Genomic DNA, 19,350 nt, shown 5'->3' with positions numbered 1-19,350 from the left:
CATGGTGATTGCAGGGGATGGGAAAAGACTGGTATTAAGGCAACCAACCTCAACATCCATGAACGTGTTCATCGTTGTGGCTGCCCATGAAGGACGAATAATTGGACCGTTCGGTGTTCAGCCTGAAAAGGAAATAGCGGTTGTGGAGGCGAAAATCCAGGGCTTGATGCAGGGATAAGAATGCTGGGGACAAACCAGGCCCAAGGTCGTTGGGACTCCCGCAGCCGATATTAATTCTTGTATGCTATACCGAACAAGGAAAAAAAGCAGTGCAGATAGCGCGAGATGGAGGGCTGCGAAGACTAGCAGCCAAATATCGTGGTGAAACTCGATTTCAACTGGGTTTTTTGAATGTGGGTTAGTATGCGAGTGTACTATAGATTTTCGTTCAGCATGGACTCACATTAGTTTATTGACATACTTTTCCTATTCAAGGCTGAAAAGGATGCAATACTGATCGCACGAAGCTTTCTGCATCCTTTGTATGCAGGGCATATCAGCCACATCTATGTATGGCTGTTGCTTAGAAATCTACGCTAGCCTTGTCAGCTCTTGTTGTGGAAAATCCATCAACTGCACTCAAAAAAACAAAGTGTTTATAAAAAAACACCCATCGTTATCCTAATGTCCATACCCATCAAAGTTTCTCCATCCTCCCACCCTCGAGCCTAAAAACCTTGTCCGGATTCAATATCCCCTTCTGATCCCATGCTGCCTTGATAGCCCTCATACCCTCAACCCCACTCGTCCCAACTTCCTCCTCCAACGCATCCCTCAACTCCATTCCAACACCATGCTCTCCCGTGACCGTACCTTCAAGACTCAGCGCCAACCTCGCCACATCCCTCAGCACCGCCTCTGCAGCCTGGCGATCAGCTGCAGGACAAATAATCGCAGAATGCACATTGCCATCCCCAACATGCCCAACATTAGCGCAGAACCAACCTCCTTGGTTCCCTGTCGCAGCAGCAGCAGCCTTGGAAATGAGTGACTGTGTGCCCTGAACGAGATGTGAAAGTTTGGACATGGGAACCGCGCAGTCGGAATGCAGAAACACATCCGAGGGACTCTTCTTCATACAAACAAGTGCTTGTCCCATGCATTTCCGGGCTTGCCATATAGCACTTGCCCTCTCACCATCTGTCTCTTGGGATGCGACTTCGAAACTACGCACGGAATGCTTGCGGCACAACGCGGCCATGATACGTTGTTGCTCCCGCACAAGCTCGATAGATGGTCCCGCGATTTTGAAGAACAGAGTTGGCACCTCAGTCCACTTGATGCTAGATAGACGCGAGACATTGACACACTGCATTTGCGGGCCGTCTGCCAACTCCAAGGCTTCCAGCATGTGCCCTGTTTTCTGGAGTTCGACAACGAAATCCACACCGAACTGGAAAGAAGGGAACATGGCGAGACCCACGTGCAGGTTCTTGGGGAGTAGGGAAAGGCGCAGCACGGCTTCTGTGACGAGTCCGAGAGTGCCTTCGGAGCCGATGAGAAGGTGAGTGAGGTCGTATCCCGCAGAGGATTTTCGGGGCCGTTGATGGGTTTTTATTATGCGGCCGGATGCTAGCACGCAAGTGAGGGAGATGACGTTTTCTTTCATGGTCCCATAGCGGTAGGCGTTTGTGCCTGAGCAAGACATTGCTATCTATATTTTCCCTTGTATTTTAGTATACATCATTTTCCAAAATCGAGGAAAAAAACGAAAAGAGAGGATGCGTGAAAGGTAAAAGAAGAAGAAGAAGAAGAAGAAGAAGAACTTACCATCCCCCCAATCTTGGCCCTGGGCGCTGGATCAACCGGAAAAAACAAGCCTTTACTTTCCAACTTCTCATTCAGCTCCATCCATCCTATTCCCGGCTGCACAACAACATCCATATCGTCCTCATGCACCGCGATAATCTCTTTCATGCGCTCAAAACTAACGCACACGCCATTGCGACTCGCCGTGAGTGCGCCACCGAAACTCGTTCCGCCGGAGAACGAGGTCACTGCAATGAGCCGGTCGTTGCATGATTTGAGGATAATCGATGTTTGCTGTGTCGAAGTAGGGAAAAGAACCGCTAACGGTGTTTCGTGGGGTGCTGCGGGCGAGTGCGTCGTGTTGGCTTTGGCATCGCGCTCGTGGGTATCAAGCGTGTATTCAATACCATGCTGACGCAGCTCTGCGAGTAAACCCTCAATGTTGCCCGGTGAGTGGTTGTACGTATGTGTTGGCATGTCTGGACGTGTCCTTGGACAGCTTTTTATTGTACACGAGGATAAAGCTTGCGAGTGTAGCCGGGGGATCTGGGGAAGTGGGAGCCGAGGCGAGTCATGCTGATTCGGAAATAACTTGCCAAGCTATTCCCGGAGACTATAATAAAAAACACGCCTGGATATCTGCAAGTAGAAAAGTCACTATCGGGGTGGGTATTGTTACATTCAAGATCAGCGCTATGAAACCTATCGAATCCCAATCTCGAACCCATGCCGATAACATTGAACAAACTCAAACTCCGTGTTAGCATGAACATGACATGCAAAAAGTGGGTATCGAGAAGCCATCGTCCGTTCAGAAAGTCCATTCAGAAACAACAATCCGTAAACGTCCCCTTGCCTCATCTTTCTTTCTCTTTCTCCAAAAAAAAGTACAAAATAAATAATCCATCTAGCAAGTGATTTGAAGTCATGTAAAAGAAAAAAAGCAAGCCGTATGTCTCGTGTTCTACTCGTGTCACAACAGTCTGATGATTACGGCATATCACCATACGTCTTTTTGCTGCGCCAGAACCTCCTGCTCTTCTTCTCTTCTTTGACTGGCGCAGCACGAGTGACTGGTGGCTCTGGTGGCCCAGAGTTCATGAGGAAGTCGGCTAGGTCGCTCGTGCCTGTACGTGCGCCTCCACCTCGAGCATCACCAGATGCGGGTGCCCTTGCTTGTAGGCGAGGTTTGTGTAAACGTGCGGCATCTGAAGTGATCGATGTTGAGGTCGACGAGCCAGGATGCGCGCTACCATTACCATTATATGGCTGCGATTTCGCGGAATTTGCGCGCGCGCGTGCAGCAGCAATAGTCTCTTCACTCAGCATAAAAGGCTGAGGTTTGCTGGCCGATGGGGGTTCCATGGCATTGAGGAAATCCATCAGACTCTCCTGTCTCGGTGCAGCTTGTCGCGGTGGCTGTGCTGGAGCCTGCCTGGGTGTTTGCGTTCCGCTGGGTGGAAGTGCAGTGAGCTGATCTTCGTCTTCGCCCTCATCCTCATCCTCATCAGAGAAGTCAATCGCATACGGGTCCTTGATGCGCCGCCTCGTTCGCGTGACTTGAGGCTCATCGTTGGAGGCTGACATGCTTCCACTCAGCTGCTTTGGCGTATTGGAATAGGCAGGCTGCACAACACCAGGGGATGAAATGAGACCAGTCCGAGAATTGATGGTTTGGGCACTGTTCTTCGACTCTAGGGTTGATGCTGCAGAGCCGTATGCTGATTCAACATTGCCGTGGCCTTCCAGCATGCTGTCAAACTGATCAGAGTCTACCGTGCTGCGGAAGGGGGCAACACTCCGAGGAATTCTAGGTTGCCCATTATTCGCATCTGGTGGTCCTTGTCTAATAAAGTCAATCAAGTCGCCATTGCCCGTGCTTAGACCTGCCGGACTGCGCGGCTCCATGTTGGCACGTGCTTTTGCAGAAGTCCCGTTTACAGAAGATGATCGTCTGGTAGACAGCTTCCGGCCGAGTGAAGACGACGAGATGTTACTGGGCTTCGGATTCTGTCCGCTCATGTTGACAAAAGGTTGCACAGGCTTCTCCTGCCCGGGTGAAGGGCCAGTTGATCGGATGAAGTCGGCAAAGTCACGCATCGATTCTGACTCGATCTTTGGGTCTCTTGCGAGCGGTCTGGTGACTACGCTGCGGCTAGGTGAAGGCCTGTGGTGGGTCCCATTAGACGACTTTGCCCTAGGTGCAGTTGTGTTGGGCAAGTTTGCAGTGCCAGAAGACTTGTCGTCAGCATGGACGCGAGGATATGGCTTTGCGGAAGATGAAGATGATGAGCGATGCTGCACGGGCTGATGCGGTGGAGTTTCCTGCTTACCGTTAGTGTGTTGAAAAGCAAGCAGTGTTTATGACTTACATCAAGGTCTCGCATGTTTTGTGGCGTCAACGTGAACTTGACCGTCTCCTGCCCCTTGATCAAAGAGTCAAACTCACGCGTCCGATCTTCCTCTGACATGCGTCCGCTCAAGCCTCGCGATCGGTAGCTAGAGACGGAATCTCGTCCGCTAGAAGTCACAGGGTAGACAACCTGCTTCTTCAGAGAAGAGGATGTCGAAGCGCCTCGCTTCAATGACATATTGTCTGAGGGTGATTTTTCAGAAGGCGCACTTTGGGAGCGGACAGATTCTCCGGTCGATATGCGTTGCAGCCTTCGATCGGGTATTTGCATGGGCAGGTCTTGATTTGTGGAGGTGGAGTCGCGTTTCGATTCTTCGTAAGTGGGAGAGCTGGATTTGCGCATACCTATAGAGCCGGCCTTCTCGACAGGCTGCGTTGGATTACTCTCCACCTCATGCAAAGCAGGCAACGACGAGGCGAGGGATGGGGAACGAAGGCCATCCTGCCTTCGTGGGGCACTGGTGGGACTCTCGTGTTGAATGGGACTGGATGTCACATCTCCATTGCTTTGTGGCTTTCTTCCAATGTCTTTTCGGATTATCAGACGCTCTCCTCCCGCATACTTGTCATCAGGCGAAGAATTGTTGCGGCTCTGCAGCGATGTCGGAGTAGAGGTACGAGGCTGAACTTCTACATAAGCTCCCCTAGCAGGTGGTCTGCTGGGTTCACGAGCCATCTCGTCTGGAGTGGTAGACGTTGATCGGATAGCATTATCGGCAGTGCGTGCAATACCAATTGCCTGGGGCTTTTCGGGCTCCTCTTCAGATAAATCGTCGTCTAGGTATGATTTTCCTTCTGCGTGAGTGGTTGCCTTTGGCGTCAATGCAGGCGTGTGTAGAGGAGACTTGATGCTCGAAGTGCGGGTAGAACTGCGAGCTGAAAAGGTGCGCACCAAACCTGGAGGCCCTGGACGTTCTATGGACATTCTCTTGGAGCTCATGACCTTTCCTACGCTCTTGGGGCTAATATTGTTGATTACGTCGAGGCCGTCTGGATTCTTGCCCTGGACGTCAGCGGGTTCGGGAGTGCTCATTCTAAAACCCAGGCCAGTAGCTGCTGTAAATGCCACCATCGAGGCATCGTCCTCATGCGATTCGTCTCTTGGAGATGGCACCGAGTGTTGTTGCTTGAACGAATCGTCGTGAATTGTATCATCGGCTGGCTCGCTTTCAATTGAAGTATGGATGGATTGCTCATCTTCATCAACAGGCCCAGTAGGGACAACAAACGCTGGTAGTTGCGAAAGGGGCAGGGAAACAGGACGCGCCTTCTTATTCTTCTTAGCTGGAATGACTGAAGAGGAAATCATGGCACTTGAAGGTCGCCGCGCTTGTGAATATGGCGAAGTGTCCGTATTTTCATCTTCGTCCTCGTATGTAGGCGCCAATCCAGGCACTTCAATCTCGTTGATGTCATTGCTGCCAATTGGAAGAGGTATATTGGCTGCAATTTCTGTCTCGGTAGGTTGGTGCTCAGGCAGGTGCTCGTGGCCGCTATGAACCGTGTTGATTGTGTCACGGCTTGGCTTTCGCATGGGCAAGCTCGTGTAGCTTGAAGTGGAGCGCATTCGCCGTATGGGGGTAAGGGGCATGATGGGAGATCGCACACGCTTCTTCCACGTCCTCCAAAGCCTTCCCAAAGCCGAATTGAGTGCAATCTTCTCCACGTCAGGCTCCTCGATGGTCAGACGTTCGATTGTAGGTTGTTCTTCGTGTTGCTCCATCTGCTGGGACAGCTTCTGTATCCGCGACTCCATGCGCGCAAAAGCTGCGGATCCCGAGACAAGGAGCAGCTGTTCAGCGATAAACTCCATGACCGAGGTCAGGAAGATGGCAGCTGCCCATGACACCAGGCCAGCTTCATCATCCTCATCCTCGTCCATGCTAAGCCCGCGCTCCTGCTGGACATACCTTTCCTCGTCCTCATCCTCCAATTCGCCCAAGCGTGTATAGACCATGATGCGCAAGCGGGTGCGCTTCCACACCTTTTCTACATCCCATGCGCCATTAGCCTTTGCGATTTGTGTAGGAGACTCATCGTCATCTTCGGCAGCCAGCAAGCCCTGTAGCTCCTCGTCGGCGTATTCCATGGTCTCGCGGGCAAGGCGCGGCTTGAGGACATCGAGTATAGCTGGCCGGATGGCTGTCAGAGACGGGGCTTTGGCGGAAGAGAGAATGGCGAAGAGCAGATGGTCAAGAAAGCCATTGAGGAGGGCCAATGCCTGCTCGGAGAAGACGGCGTTTTGCAGCTCTTCGCCGTCTGCATCTTCGTCGCGTAACTGGGCATTCTGGTGGTCGGTGACGGTTTGCGAAGCTACGGATGCAGCAATGTAGGCGGGTGCGGGTCTGACGGTGGTGGGCATCTGGAAGGTGACGGAGCTGCACAGAGAAGGAGAGCGCTCGCTGCTGAAGCTGTGTGTTCTGCTGGAGCGCGACGAGGGCATGGCGGCCGTCTCGGACATTGTATGTCTATGCATGGCGCAAGAGGGCGTCTGCAGCACGTCGCTGCGAAACACAGAAGAAAAGGTCGTCAGAGATGCGGGTTGCGGGCAATTGGATAGGAAAGGGTGCTGGGAAGGTGTTTTCGGCCGCGACCCTGGCTGTGGCGCGGGTCTAGCAAGAAAAGTGTCGGGGTGACGCTAGGCAGAGGGTGCAGGACTAGACGTATGACGATGCAGAGAGGGCCCGTCAGCGCTTCATGGCGGCAGGCAAGCCTCGTCAATGCTCAGCGAGGCGGATGACAGGACGAGAAGGGGGACGAGGTGGTGGAAGGGAGGGGGAGATTGGACAGTATCAGATAAAGCGTCTAGTCCGGGGGGCTTGTTCCGGGCTCGTGATAGGGATCCTAGACGGCGATCGTGGTGTTCGCTAGGCTGGGCCCTTTACCGCGCGCCGCTGGGACCGAACCACGACCACCTTTGTCTCTCTCGTAGCCCCGACGCCTGAATCGTCGTCTCGGCCGCATTGGCAGACAAAGACGAGTACGAGCAACAATGGCGAGGCCATGTTGCATGATCAACCGCACGAGTCCGTGTGCTGTGGCTGCGTCCATGTTGCAGTGGCGCCATGTCACCGTTGTTAGGCAGGACGTATGCTAGTACGTACTACTTACTACAAGAGAACGCTCGCGCATCCATCCCTGCATGGCCCACGCCTAGCCGCACCGGCCGTGCCCTGCGAACTCGTTACTGCATCTAGTGCAACTACGACATCTGCTTCCCCCTTGGAGACGAATATGGCATTCACGCTTGATGGCCATGTTGTGGCTGTCGGCGCTCTGCCGGGTCAGGCAATGCCCACCTCGACGGCCTGGCCGATTGGGGACGGCCGCAGTACAGCCGCAGCGCATCAGGGCCCAGTACCATCCAGCTGCGCATGTGCATGTGGGCTTGTCGCACCATCCGGCAAATTTCCGACCCTTCGCTGTACCTGCAGCTTTGCTCGGCCTCAGTAGTCCACCACCACATTCGGCCCCCCGACACACGCTGCCAATGTCTGGCTGTGAGCGCATGCAAACCTCGTGCCTACGCCCCAAGTCTCTGGTTGCCTCGACGACACAGCCCGTCCGACCCAGCGGCTTGGTAGGAGCCTGTACACCTCCGAGTCATCGCGCCGTATTCGCTAATCTCAGGGGCTCGTCGAACAAGTCAAATCACGTCTAGACATCTGGCACATGTGTGCCAATGGCCGGTGCTGGGCACCATTGCCACGGCTCCTCTGCCGTTTGCCCACGACTGAGCTGGGCGCCTTATTGTTTGACCCCAAAGTATGTTTGTAGTATATTGTCTCTTTTTGGCAGACCATACGTCACGAAGCCGCGCTCTGTACCATACTCTGCCTACCAGCCGAATGCAAGACAGACGGTGGGATTCGCTACAATGAGCTGTCTACTGCCCGTTGACTTGCTGGTGTCAACGGTCGAGCCAGGAAACAAGACAAAGCTACCACGAGGCCCAACGGCTCCCGCTCGTTGTTGTCCTGGGTCACTTGTGCTGAACAGCACGTGTGTCCAAGTCACGTGCAGACAAATGGCGAAAGCGTGTTCCATGTCCACCACGCGACAACAAACGGTGAACATGGCGACAACTGAGCATGAGGAAAGACCATGCAGACCCCGCATTTGAACAACAACATGCATACACGTCTCTAACACTACACTCGACCAGCCCCATGACCGTCGGCCTCATTTTAGATGGCCAACTACCGCGCTGTTCCCCAAAGGAAAGAGCATCCAGTTGCTGTTACCTCATGGCAGCCTCTGATTGGCCACACTCCATATGCCAAGCCCTGTCCCCTCACCTTGCTACGACTTCGTGACATTCGACGTGAACCTCTTCCAGTATATATCCTCGATCTTTGCCCTTCTCAGTGTTCGTGGTACCTTCTCCACACTCCTGTTGCTCTTCCTCGCCTCGGAATGCCGAATGTGTATCAAGATGATGGATCCACGCCCATTGACTTCTTCAAGAAGCACCAGCACGAAGCGCTTAGTAGCCAGAGAGGCCCAAAGCTGTCTGGCGGGAGGTGCAGTGCACCATGATTCACGCTGAGAGAAGCCATGTCCGTTATTCGATACGTTTTGCAGTGGCGGCGTCATGTTCCATCCAGCTTTCTGCACAGCTTCTCGTCAACCCTAGCCTGCGGGACCGCAGCAACACCAGCAAACGGTCGCAATGCCCCACCACTGGCTAGCCGGTACCTGCAGTCCCGACAAAGCTCATTGCTGTTAACCGACCCCATCTTCTCGGCATAGGTGCAGGCTATAGGATGGCCGTTGGCAAACCGAGACCTGCAGCACGGGTCGCCAACAAACTGATCGCGCCCCCAGTGGCGGCACGGCCGGTGGTAGACGTGCTCAACGTAGCACATGTGTGGCTGTATGGTGAGGCGCTTCCGACAGCAGGTTAGGATTTAGTTTCTCTGCTGGATATCTTGGAGTCATCGCTGACCGTTTTCCAGGCATATATGTGCTGGCTTACAGTAAACAAACATGCAAACAATGCGCGTATGAGACTCCATTGAACAAGACCAAGACCCACCATACTGCTTGCTTGTGTCTTCACAATCGCATTGTCACCAATAACTTCCCATCCCGTCTGCCCCCGTTGGGCCATCGGGTTTAGGACTAGCACCGGCGGTAGCGGAACTTGTGCCGTGTCGACAATTTGGAACAGGCACTATTGTGGAAACTAAACAATCGTCAGGGCCTATTGTTTCTTTGGCACAAGTCTCACCTCTGCCGGCGTTGCGCGGGACTTGTGTGCGAGGGACGGCTTGGCCCGGCCTTGCCGAGACGACCACTACCAGCGTCTCCCGACACCAGAAGACAAATGTAGGGTTTCAGGTCGTCTTACACATTGGTTAGACAAAAACTCCGACATATTTTGTTAACTTGGTGCGGAACAGTTGATGGCTGTGATTGATTCGAGCCGAGGGCTTCGAGGAAGGGAACATGGAGACTACGTCGACGCACTTGCGAGCAACACCAAACACCCCAACAAAGTCTACCCCAGATCTGCCCTGCACCATGCCACTGGCGCCGGTCCCTAGGCCTAGCCGGCTCCCGAACGTCGGTCGTATCCTTGGTCGTTCCCGTTTTGCCCCGACCCTCTCATTCAGCATGGCCTGTTGGCTGCTGCAGGTACAGCCGCTCTCGACACCCAACCAGAGGCAGAGGGTGCTGCTGCAAGTCATGACCTAGAGCCGGAAATGAAGGGGCCGTGCAAAGTTGGGGTCTGGGTATGCATGATGGGCGTCGCAGTAGGCACAACAGGGTGGGAAGAGCGCATGGGCTCATGAGGGAATCGGATTGGCGTCGAGGCCATGACGAAACCATGATGTGGTCATGTCAGGCATTGTGTACTAGATACTATGCCCGGATACGTCTCTTCTTGATGCCCGGATGGTGTTGGTTTCCTATCGGTCAAGGCCACACGTGCCAGCGCTTGCCCAGCACCATGCGCCCCATCTGATAAGGGTTGCTGCGAACCATACACGCACAGCGGCAGGTCCTTGACTTGATCAGCAGCTATCTAAGTATAATCTGGGGAAGACACAAGCCTTCTGGAATCCCTTCCAGCACATGGAAGGGCCCGCAGCTTTGCCTAAAGCGGGCCTGACACCGCCACGCCACTGGTCGCTGACATGCAAGACCAAAGGCAGGCGGGTGCCGACTTTTATACCAGTCTTTTGAGGAGCCAGAGCGATTTTGCACACGATGCGGGCGTGTTCACGATAGGTGTTGTGTCGCTGCCACATGTCACTCAACGAGGCCGGCGGCGTTACTCGATAGCCTGACGTAAAGACGGAAACCCATTTTTCGCCTTATCTTTCGGGCCAGGGGGCATGGGGGCTTGGCAGATCGACGGCACGCCCGCAACCCCGCCAGGCCCAACGTCGTGCAGACTAGATTGTGGTGCCGATATGGCGATGCGGCTTTTTTTGCCTGCGTCGGGGCAAATAGTCGCGGTGGACGTGGTGGTTAATGGCGCACGTGGGGTGCCGGCGGGTGAAGGAGAGAGGCCTGAGGCAAAGGGAGATTTGGATCCGCATTCGGCTTTTGGGCATTGCAATTCACGGGGGGAGGGGGTGGGCGACGGCGACGTGGAGCTGCCTTTCTGACTGTATCGCAAAGAGCGGGCTGCAGGAGAATCTGTGGGGTTGGCGTGGAAATATCTCAGTCTGTGCCTGGAGAGGGCGGCGGGTCCAATGAGCAGCGAGCCATTGAAGGGGACGAACATGGTAGTCTAAGCAGTGGGCTTCTGGAACAGTGCACGTCCAGCACCCAGGACACAACGCGGCCAGCCGGGCGCGAGAACCGATTAACTTGACTACAAGAAACGTCGCGGCAGAGGGTTTCGTGATGCTGGCATGACGAAGCACAGTCACTGTAACGCCAGCGATTGGCGGGCGGGCGTCTTATCGCCCCCGCGATGTCAGTGCCGGGCAGAGGCAACGGGGCCCTGGCCCAGCAGCAGAGAGGCAGCATATGCAGGTGTCGCGAGACGTGTGCACGCAGGGACGGCGCTGCTCGTGTTGGGCACACGGCGTCGACGATGGCCTCGAGGGATCCGATGGCGGACGGCCAAAAACAAAGGCACAAGTGGAGCGGTGTGTGCAATGCAAATGCTCTTGTTTGGGCCCCGGTCGTCTGCCATGGCCAGCATGCTGGCTTTGAGCGGGTAAATTTAGCTACACTGAGGCGACGGTTTCCACCTCCGCCGCGGTCAAAGTCGGAACCGCCTGAGGCTGTGCGTTCCGAGCGCCGCGCCAAACCGAACCCGCTCGTACACACACCGCGCCCATCAGCAAACATGCCCAAGCACTCCAGACGGCGCTGCGTGTGTGCATCCTGGAGCGCAGTCAACATTGTGTGTGTGCGTGTGTGTGCGTGTGCGTGTGGCTGGCATGGCCCTGCAAGTGTCCCAGCCAGGCGGCGCCCCGGCGTAAGCGGATGCTCCACGGCCGGGCGTGGGCTCAGCACGCTGGGTGTGCCGCCTGTGGTTGCGCGTTAGAGAAACGGATTGCTTCATCCCACGGATACAGTCCGGCGACGGCTCTTGGCTACGGCCAGCCTAGCTACTATCTGACCACACCTGGCCCCGCCACATGCCGAGACTGTCAACTCCCTCCACGACACTTACCTTATAACTGAACCCTCAGCCCGCTATCCTTATCTCTCCTCCCCATTCACTCTCCCCACTTCCACCATATAACCCCTCCTCGGCGCCCCTCTTCTCCTAGACAACATCGTCGCCTTGTTCCTCCCTCTTCAAGTTTGATCTTGTCTTTTTCTCCTACCACGCACATACAAACCGCAGTCATGGTATGTTTCCGCTCTGCGCCCTTTGTACATCTTCTTGTTGCTCACATATGCTACAGGCGAACTCTACAATCATCTCCAATGCTGCCAACGTACGTGGAATCCTGCTGGCGTGCTCGCCTCCTGTGTCACTCTGGCTTGTTCTAATAGTCTACAACAGCTCCAGAAGTACCTTGACCTCCCCCAAAAGGGCAATGTCATGGCCGAGTATGTCTGGATAGATGGCTCCAACGGCATCCGCTCCAAGTCCAAGGTCAGTTCTTTCATTCCTTTTTTTTTGTTTCTCACATCTTCCATTTTCCCCAACCGATCATGTTTTGCGGCATTTGTTGCAGTCGGCGATCGCGATGCAGCCTAGTAGTGTGCGGCTTGCAGGCTCTGAGCCTCGGGAGAATCACTGGTTGCGATCCACTTGGGCGGTTCACAAGCTGCAGAGTCACGATCGTGGTGCTCTGCTTGTGTGACGTACCCTGCGCCAATCGCTGTCGTAGCAGGCACAGACGGCGTTCCTTATCGCGACCCCACGATAAGCCATCCACAAGCCACAGATTGCGCGCGGCAGGACCTGCACAACTTCTGACGTCTTACCCCTCCACTCTCCCCCCACTCACCACCCATGCCCTTGCAGCTCCACCCGGCCAAGCCCATGTATACTGACATCAGTCGCAGACCCTGAAGAAGAAGGTCGAGAGCCTTGCCGACCTCCCAGAATGGAACTTTGACGGTTCGTCAACTGGTCAGGCGCCCGGCGAGAACTCCGATGTCTACCTCCGCCCGGTTGCATACTTCCCCGATCCCTTCCGTCGGGGAGACAACGTCCTCGTCATGTGCGAGACTTACATGTCCGATGGCTCTCCCAACTCGTACAACTTCCGCCACGATGCCGCCATAATCTTTGAGAAGCACAAGGAGGCCGACTTCTGGTTCGGTCTCGAGCAGGAGTACACCCTCCTCGACGAGTTTGGCTGGCCATATGGCTGGCCCAAGAACGGCTTCCCCGCCCCCCAGGGTCCTTACTACTGTGGTGTCGGTACTGGCAAGGTCTTTTGCCGTGACATCGTCGAGGCCCACTACAAGGCCTGCATGTACGCCGAGATCAACATCTCTGGCACCAATGCCGAGGTTATGCCCGCCCAATGGGAGTACCAAGTCGGCCCCTGCCCCGGCATTGCCCTCGGTGACCAGCTCTGGATGTCACGCTTCCTTCTCCACCGTGTTGCTGAGGAGTTTGGTGTCAAGGTTACCTTTGCGCCCAAGCCCATCCCTGGTGACTGGAACGGTGCCGGTCTCCACACCAACGTCTCTACCGTTGACACCCGTGGTGAGAACGGCATGAAGGCCATTGAGGCTGCCATGGAGAAGCTCTCCACCCGTCAAGCCGAGCACATGGCCGTCTACGGTCAGGACAACCAGCTCCGCATGACTGGCAAGCACGAGACTGCCTCGTACGACAAGTTCACCTGGGGCGTCGCCAACCGTGGCTCCTCTGTCCGTATTCCTCGCGCCGTCGCCGCCGAGGGCAAGGGATACTTTGAGGACCGCCGTCCCGCCTCCAACGGTGACCCATACCAGATCACTGGCATAATTGCCGAGACCATGTACGGCAAGGTCGAGGGTGCCGATATTGCCAGGTTCGCCAAGAAGGCTGACACTGTCGAGACGGAGATGGTGATTGAGGTTAACAAGCCATAAGAAGCTTGTAATGTTATCATGTTCGGTTTCTCCTCTTTTTTTTTCCCCCCACCATACCCCCAAATTTATTTCGCGCTTTAGACCACTTTGGGTTTGACTTGTTGCCGCGCTTGTTCATGGAAATGGACTGGTTTGTCTGGCTGGGCTTGGCCTTTTAGAATTTTATCGACTTTTGGTGTTTTAGTCGAATGATGAGTTGTGTTATGTGTGGTACCTAGGTATAATCTATACAGATTGGGTATATCACGATTGTTGTGGGAACCTTTTGTTTTTTCGAGTTGCATGACATGCAATGATTTAATGAAGATGAAATTTTTTTAACTTACTGCATTTGAGCTACTTTGGAGAGCGAAGAGCCTCTTGATTAATTTGGTGATGTTCTATTGTGACTAAATAACTACTTTGCCAGGTCAAAAACAATAATGATGACCCCTTACGCATACCCGAGCAACTTAGTTGTCCTCACCCCCAAACCCACACCTTCCCAGCAAACCAGTCCATAGTAACATCATAGGCCTCCTAAGCCCTCTCTTCTTCTCTTACAACCTCCCTCCTTAACCACTCGGCCCAAACCCCCAATTCCCCAGCTACATCCAATCCACTCGCCAACCTCTTGACTTTCTCCTGGTGTGCCACAATCTCGTGCGCCCCGTCTTCGTCCTCCCCGTGCTGCATGTGCGCCTCTGCCTCGCGTTTGAGCGTCCGGCCTGGCGAACTAACAATGTTTTGTTCCGAGACGAGGACATCGCCATTTGCGTGCATGTCGATGGTTATGGCCAAGGGTGCGTGGTGGGCTTCTGCGGGTTGGTCCTTGGGGGTGATGAGGTTGGAGAGGAGGTCCGAGATTGCGTCTGCCGTGGTTTCTGGCGGGTTGGAGGCGGCTGTGGATGAAGGGTGGGGGACTTGGAGGGTTATGCGTGGAATTGGGGGCGTGTAGTTTAGTGTTACGTCGATTTGGAGGGTTGGGTGCTTTTCTGATGAGTCGGTCTTTGGTTTCGAGGCCTGGGGGTGGCCCGGTTTGTGTGTTGAGATTGGCTTTTGTGGTGCTTCGTAGAAGCTTTTGCGGAGGAGCGTCGTGACGTGCGCGTATTGTCGCAAAACCGGTAGGATTTCTACGAGTTGTTTTGGATGGCTGAATGGGAGACTCTCGAGCGTACGGCTGTACTCTAGCTTTGGTACATAGAGACTCATGTTGTGACGATGCTGTTCGTAGTTGCCATTGATGTCTTTTGAGAGCGCCAGGTGCGAGCTGCGAATCTCATGTGTAGACTCGCCAGTTGCGCCAGACATGCCGGGGTCAACTTCTCCAGGCCTCAGCGCAAGTCCAACAAACGTGGTAGGTCGTAGATCATCGTTGCGAGGCTCGATACCGACAGTTTGGTAGAGTTGCATGTGAACAGCATAGGGTACGACGAGCGGGGGGTTAAACTTCGCAACAAATCGCACATTTGGTAGTCTTCCTGCAGCCGAGTCAAGGTTCATAGCATCATCAGTTTGCTCTGGCGCCTCAAGATACGTCGGTTTTGGTTCAAGCCAGTCTATAGAAGACGTGTTCATGAGCATGTTTTCCAGGTGGCTGGCGTCATTGTTATCCATCGACTTTTCGACCTGGTCGCTGATCCATTCATTCGATATGCGGATGGGGGTATAGAGAGCCGAGGGCGATGCTTCGCATTCGATAGTCAGCGAGTACATCTTATTGTTACTCCAGTAGTCGTCTTCGGGATATGAAGGGGATTCTTGCGAGTTGGCGTCCATCTTTTCTTTGCCCTTATCCTGTACTTCAGGCGCGGTTTTCGGAATCACCCACCGCGAGTCCATCCAGTATTCCAGACTTAGTCCAAGACATGATCCGCCGTTGAACCTAGGACGCCCGCTCTTCTTGCACAGTACCTCTCTCTCTGCCTTGTATATCCTGTACCGCTCATCCGGTGCCCGTTTGGCAAGCTCGAGCTTCTTCTCATGGTCAAACAGCTTCCGAAGGCTCGTATAGATGCCCGCAATCGCGTTGTAGCAACTGATCCCCCCGTTCTGCGAGGAGCCTAATTTGTCAAGTGCCAAAAGCTTCTCCAAGTTTTCTGAGAAGCGCTCAAGCGTCACGTTGAACTTGCTTTGGCCTGGAAGAGGCTTCAGACTTCGCACCAGAATCTCCGACCCTGCAGCTCCAAAGTTCAAGTCGGGTCTCGAGTCGTCTAGCCCAGTCTGTAGATTCACACTGACAATCTCATCGTTCTTGAAAGTGACGTCGCAAAGGGCCTCGTCGCCAATTAAAAGACTCCATGTACCTGCATCGTCCATATGCTTTTCATACGATATGCCTATTCGGTCGCATAGCGCAAGCAGGCCCTCTTCACTGACGCGTCCTGGCTTCTTGCCTACAATGTCTATTATCTCTCGGAGCCTCCGACTTCTCTCTGCCTCGTCTGCGCGCCCTGTTGCACTTGCCGTCATGCCCAAATTAGACATGCCTAGTCCACTCATGCTTATGCCCATGCCGACGCCTCCCATACCCGAGCTCGCAACATCGTTGAGCATGTTCAATACTGCGGGCGAGTCGTAGGACATCATGTGGATGTTCCCGGTAGGTGGAACGCTGCGCGGTGCAGGAGAGAAGGCGTTGGGGTTCTTGGAAGGCGTCTCCTTGTCTTTCGAGGGCGTGGGTGTCGCCATTTTTGCAATGTGTGCTGGAGTTATGGGCAGCTAGTCGGACTGAAAGCACAATGCAGCGGGTCGCAGGCCGCAACCGTAGGTACTGTATAGCTAGGATGCGGTTGATACACCAGGTAAAGCTGACGTATTGCACAGGGCTTTCTGAACGCCGCTTAGGCCAGATGTGGCCGAAATTCTATATGAGGGTATTGGATGTCAAACGAACATGCTGTGGTGCAAGGTTGGAAGCAATTGTGGTGGGGTAGAAGAAGGACGGGCGCAGTACGAGATGGTGCGCGTGTGAGCTGGGTCTTGGCACAGTGTGAACCGCGGTTGGATGGTCCACATGCCCTCCAACCACAAGTGAGAAGTATTCAGATAGACAGAAGAAGTGCATTCGCTTCTATGAATTCAACAAGAATTTTTCAAAAAGCAGAAATATCTTTGTGTGGGTATCAAATCGCAATGTCAAGACCTCAACCAAAACGCCGTTCCAATGCTTGTGCTCTTTCGTGACCCTCCAAAACACTTCAATCCAGCTCTACGACCGTATTATCGTCCAAAATCTCATTCAGCTTCTGTTTCGCCTTGGTCCCGGCGACCCTTCCGGGCTTCTTTTTCGATACAGCACTGGCCTTAGGTCTTGACTTTGCCCCCTGTAACAACTCGGCGATGGCCTGGTTTATGTCCTCCTCATCGTCTTCCCTGTTGTATTCTATGGCACGCACGCGCTTCTTGGGTCGCTGCTGTGCCTCATCATTCTGCTGTGCCCTTTCCTTGGCTTCGGTTTCCCAACGCTTGCGGATCTCGTCTTCTGTTTTGTTCTCCATACTGTGGAACGAGGCATGATGTCCACACCCGTCGCATTCATATGAGGATGATGACTGCACTTTTGTTAGTACACGCAAAATGCGCCTTGAATTGAACCTAGCTATGCGGTCGGTAGGGGTTGCTGACCTTGAGCGGGTGCAACATGAAGCGCAAACAAGGACATCTTGCCACAAGTAAAGAGGGTTTGTGGTTACATTGGCCGCGCGGAGGGACATAATTCATTTGTGTCCAAACATTGGGTGAGCCCGTCGCCATGGCGAGCAAACGGTAGACCAAGGGTTGTGCAACGTGCTGGTGCAAGTAAACAAGTCCATGACATTACGCAGAACGCGCACGTCGGTGCTCAAGCAGTGGGCACATGCAAACGCCAAATTGTCTCGACTTCACGTGTTCCAGTTTGGCAGTAACCGCATTGGGGAAACCCCGCGATCCACAACTTCCAGGCCCATCCCACGTCATAGCAAATATACACTGTATTTGTTTTCCAGTCACGTAATTGGCCTACTAGTATTCAAGCATCTCACATTCTAGATTGTCTGTGCTAAATTTTCTAACCATGCACAAATCATGTGTTTTCCGCATGCCAAACTGTGAGACGTGGATCTATTCTAACGGCACAACCTGGATTTACACCTCGGCTGTGAGCACGAGCAGGGAAGCACCGCTTCGGCCCCGCCCTTAGTCAGGACCAGGTAATCTGACCAAATGATGCTCTGCGAAGAATTGGAAAAAAGTGAAGCTTGACAAGCGCTTCTGTCGGATACCCTGTGACTGATGCTTGCACAGGACATGGGCGACACATGGGCGACCCATTGAAGCGAAGCGAAGGGTCTGAAAGTAACTGTCTAGCGCTGGAGCTAGCGGTGGACAACACCGGAGGCTTATGATCCCTGACCGGTCGTCGATCAAGACAGCGGGGTAGGACGCCCTACGCCAGTATAAAAACCTCAAGATACATGACAAACAGTCCAGGCACCTGTGTTCATCATCTCCTTCTCTTGACTCAACCCAAAAGTATCCACATCAACTTTCACCCCTCATCACAGTCAACATGCCTACTGGAGGATGTATGTGCGGCAACGTCCGTTATGAGGTGCAGGGCGACATGGAGGCCCAGGTAAGTGGTACTTCCTACAAGCTTAGACGAGACTAAAAGGAAGTACAGATCCTTTGCCATTGTTATGACTGCCGTAAAATCTCCGGAACGACCTATTCGACAAATGCCCTCCACAGCAAGGATGGATTCAAGATCCTCCAGGGAACTCCAAAGGAACACAAGAAGACAGCGGATAGCGGGAGCAACATTACATCCTTCTTCTGGTTCGTAACGGCGCAGACTGTAGATACAGCTTCTAATTTTATGCAGCGGTGATTGCGGCACCACCATGTGGCGGGAAAGTGACAGCTATACTGGCAAGATGATCATCAAGGTATGTCCCCAGGTGTATATATGGCTGGCCGGCCCTGCTAAGCGGTGAACAGGTGGGAACTCTAGACGATCATAGCATCCTTGACAACTTCAGCACCAAGGTGGAACTGTTCACCAAGAACAGGCCCAAGTGGGTTGGCACTCAAGAGGGTGCTGTTCAAAAGTAAACCATAGCTTGAGCGTTCCGGCGTTCGTTTATGGACAAAGGCAGCGGGAATCAGGTATACGGATCGAACGGCGACGAGCGGCAACGGGAGTGGTGGATGATTGCGGACTAGGAGTCGGCTGCGAGTGCCAGACCAGGTATCGAATCTACAAGCTCTATTCAGAGTCTGAACTCTCTGGTTCCTTTAAGCGCTCCCTCATCATCTGTAGTTGTCAGCAATGCGTGTCGCCTTGCATCGTGATGCGCACCTGATTCAGTCGGGCCTTGAGCTCGTTAATTTTGGTCTCCTTGACAAGGATGTGCTCCTCATCAAGTTCCTCGATGATGTATTCATTGTTGTTTTTGCTGTCGATGTCCACCAGCATGGCTTTGATGGAAGCATCGCACTTGACGAGCGTTCCTAGGGCGTTTAGCAAAGCGAAAGGGGGCGTGGCTTGGACAGAAGCAATACCTCTGATGGCTTTGACCATTTCAAAGATGGTGTGGAGGATGTCTGTGGGGGGGCCGACTGTGTATGTAGTAACTAACTGGACAACAGGGTGCGAGCAATCAAAGGTAGGAGCGGCTGACGCGATTGCTTGGCGGAATCTGCAATGATCC

The 19,350-nt window shown here is 53.8% G+C and overlaps 6 protein-coding genes across 6 annotated transcripts; 2 read left to right on the top strand and 4 right to left on the bottom strand.

Annotated features, from left to right (window-relative positions):
- Nucleotides 1–397: 397 nt before the first annotated feature.
- Nucleotides 398–6,605, bottom strand: PSV08DRAFT_217198 (uncharacterized protein; the record flags this gene model as incomplete). The annotated part of the gene is made up of 4 exons (XM_014221186.2): nucleotides 398–1,654; nucleotides 1,771–2,114; nucleotides 2,754–3,987; nucleotides 4,122–6,605. 4 exons carry the CDS (start codon nucleotides 6,603–6,605, stop codon nucleotides 638–640), a joined length of 5,079 nt encoding a protein of 1,692 aa, XP_014076661.2. The 3' UTR covers nucleotides 398–637.
- A 5,212-nt stretch (nucleotides 6,606–11,817) lies between these two features.
- On the top strand, nucleotides 11,818–13,994 carry PSV08DRAFT_272315 (uncharacterized protein). Its single transcript, XM_014221183.1, has 4 exons — nucleotides 11,818–11,986; nucleotides 12,043–12,075; nucleotides 12,144–12,236; nucleotides 12,653–13,994. The coding sequence occupies exons 1-4, from the start codon at nucleotides 11,984–11,986 to the stop codon at nucleotides 13,673–13,675; spliced, it is 1,152 nt and encodes a 383-aa protein (XP_014076658.1). The 5' UTR covers nucleotides 11,818–11,983; the 3' UTR covers nucleotides 13,676–13,994.
- PSV08DRAFT_196459 (mediator of RNA polymerase II transcription subunit 1-domain-containing protein) lies at nucleotides 13,980–16,411 on the bottom strand. Its single transcript, XM_014221182.2, has one exon. It carries the CDS (start codon nucleotides 16,343–16,345, stop codon nucleotides 14,195–14,197), a length of 2,151 nt encoding a protein of 716 aa, XP_014076657.1. The 5' UTR covers nucleotides 16,346–16,411; the 3' UTR covers nucleotides 13,980–14,194.
- A 294-nt stretch (nucleotides 16,412–16,705) lies between these two features.
- Nucleotides 16,706–17,493, bottom strand: PSV08DRAFT_272301 (uncharacterized protein). The gene is made up of 2 exons (XM_014221181.2): nucleotides 17,282–17,493; nucleotides 16,706–17,208 (listed from the first exon to the last, which is right to left on the bottom strand). The coding sequence occupies exons 1-2, from the start codon at nucleotides 17,408–17,410 to the stop codon at nucleotides 16,855–16,857; spliced, it is 483 nt and encodes a 160-aa protein (XP_014076656.1). The 5' UTR covers nucleotides 17,411–17,493; the 3' UTR covers nucleotides 16,706–16,854.
- Nucleotides 17,494–18,113: 620 nt separating this feature from the next.
- On the top strand, nucleotides 18,114–18,983 carry PSV08DRAFT_272290 (Mss4-like protein). The gene is made up of 4 exons (XM_014221180.2): nucleotides 18,114–18,272; nucleotides 18,321–18,475; nucleotides 18,522–18,585; nucleotides 18,638–18,983. The coding sequence occupies exons 1-4, from the start codon at nucleotides 18,207–18,209 to the stop codon at nucleotides 18,749–18,751; spliced, it is 399 nt and encodes a 132-aa protein (XP_014076655.1). The 5' UTR covers nucleotides 18,114–18,206; the 3' UTR covers nucleotides 18,752–18,983.
- A 15-nt stretch (nucleotides 18,984–18,998) lies between these two features.
- Nucleotides 18,999–19,271, bottom strand: PSV08DRAFT_359635 (TFIIH subunit TTDA/Tfb5; the record flags this gene model as incomplete). The annotated part of the gene is made up of 2 exons (XM_014221179.2): nucleotides 19,202–19,271; nucleotides 18,999–19,150 (listed from the first exon to the last, which is right to left on the bottom strand). Coding segments are annotated over exons 1-2 (171 nt in total), but the record flags the coding sequence as incomplete, so codon positions are not given.
- Nucleotides 19,272–19,350: the final 79 nt, after the last annotated feature.

The sequence above is a fragment of the Bipolaris maydis genome (genome assembly GCF_028858645.1).
Source record: "Bipolaris maydis strain C4 unplaced genomic scaffold PSV08scaffold_3, whole genome shotgun sequence".
Taxonomy (NCBI): domain Eukaryota; kingdom Fungi; phylum Ascomycota; class Dothideomycetes; order Pleosporales; family Pleosporaceae; genus Bipolaris; species Bipolaris maydis.
This window is presented reverse-complemented; position numbering and strand designations above follow the sequence as displayed.

What these genes read in the sequence shown, in the direction of transcription:
- PSV08DRAFT_272290 (XM_014221180.2), top strand. Translation starts at nt 18,207, where the DNA reads ATGCCTACTGGAGGATGTATGTGCGGCAACGTCCGTTATGAGGTGCAG. An exon ending in AGGGCGACATGGAGGCCCAG is followed by an intron (nt 18,273 to 18,320) that starts GTAAGTGGTACT and finishes AAGGAAGTACAG; the next exon opens with ATCCTTTGCCATTGTTATGA. An exon ending in CTGGCAAGATGATCATCAAG is followed by an intron (nt 18,586 to 18,637) that starts GTATGTCCCCAG and finishes AGCGGTGAACAG; the next exon opens with GTGGGAACTCTAGACGATCA.
- PSV08DRAFT_272315 (XM_014221183.1), top strand. An exon ending in TCATCTCCAATGCTGCCAAC is followed by an intron (nt 12,076 to 12,143) that starts GTACGTGGAATC and finishes AGTCTACAACAG; the next exon opens with CTCCAGAAGTACCTTGACCT. An exon ending in GCATCCGCTCCAAGTCCAAG is followed by an intron (nt 12,237 to 12,652) that starts GTCAGTTCTTTC and finishes CATCAGTCGCAG; the next exon opens with ACCCTGAAGAAGAAGGTCGA.
- PSV08DRAFT_196459 (XM_014221182.2), bottom strand. Translation starts at nt 16,345, where the DNA reads ATGGCGACACCCACGCCCTCGAAAGACAAGGAGACGCCTTCCAAGAAC.
- PSV08DRAFT_272301 (XM_014221181.2), bottom strand. Translation starts at nt 17,410, where the DNA reads ATGGCGACGGGCTCACCCAATGTTTGGACACAAATGAATTATGTCCCT. An exon ending in TCATGTTGCACCCGCTCAAG is followed by an intron (nt 17,209 to 17,281) that starts GTCAGCAACCCC and finishes ACAAAAGTGCAG; the next exon opens with TCATCATCCTCATATGAATG.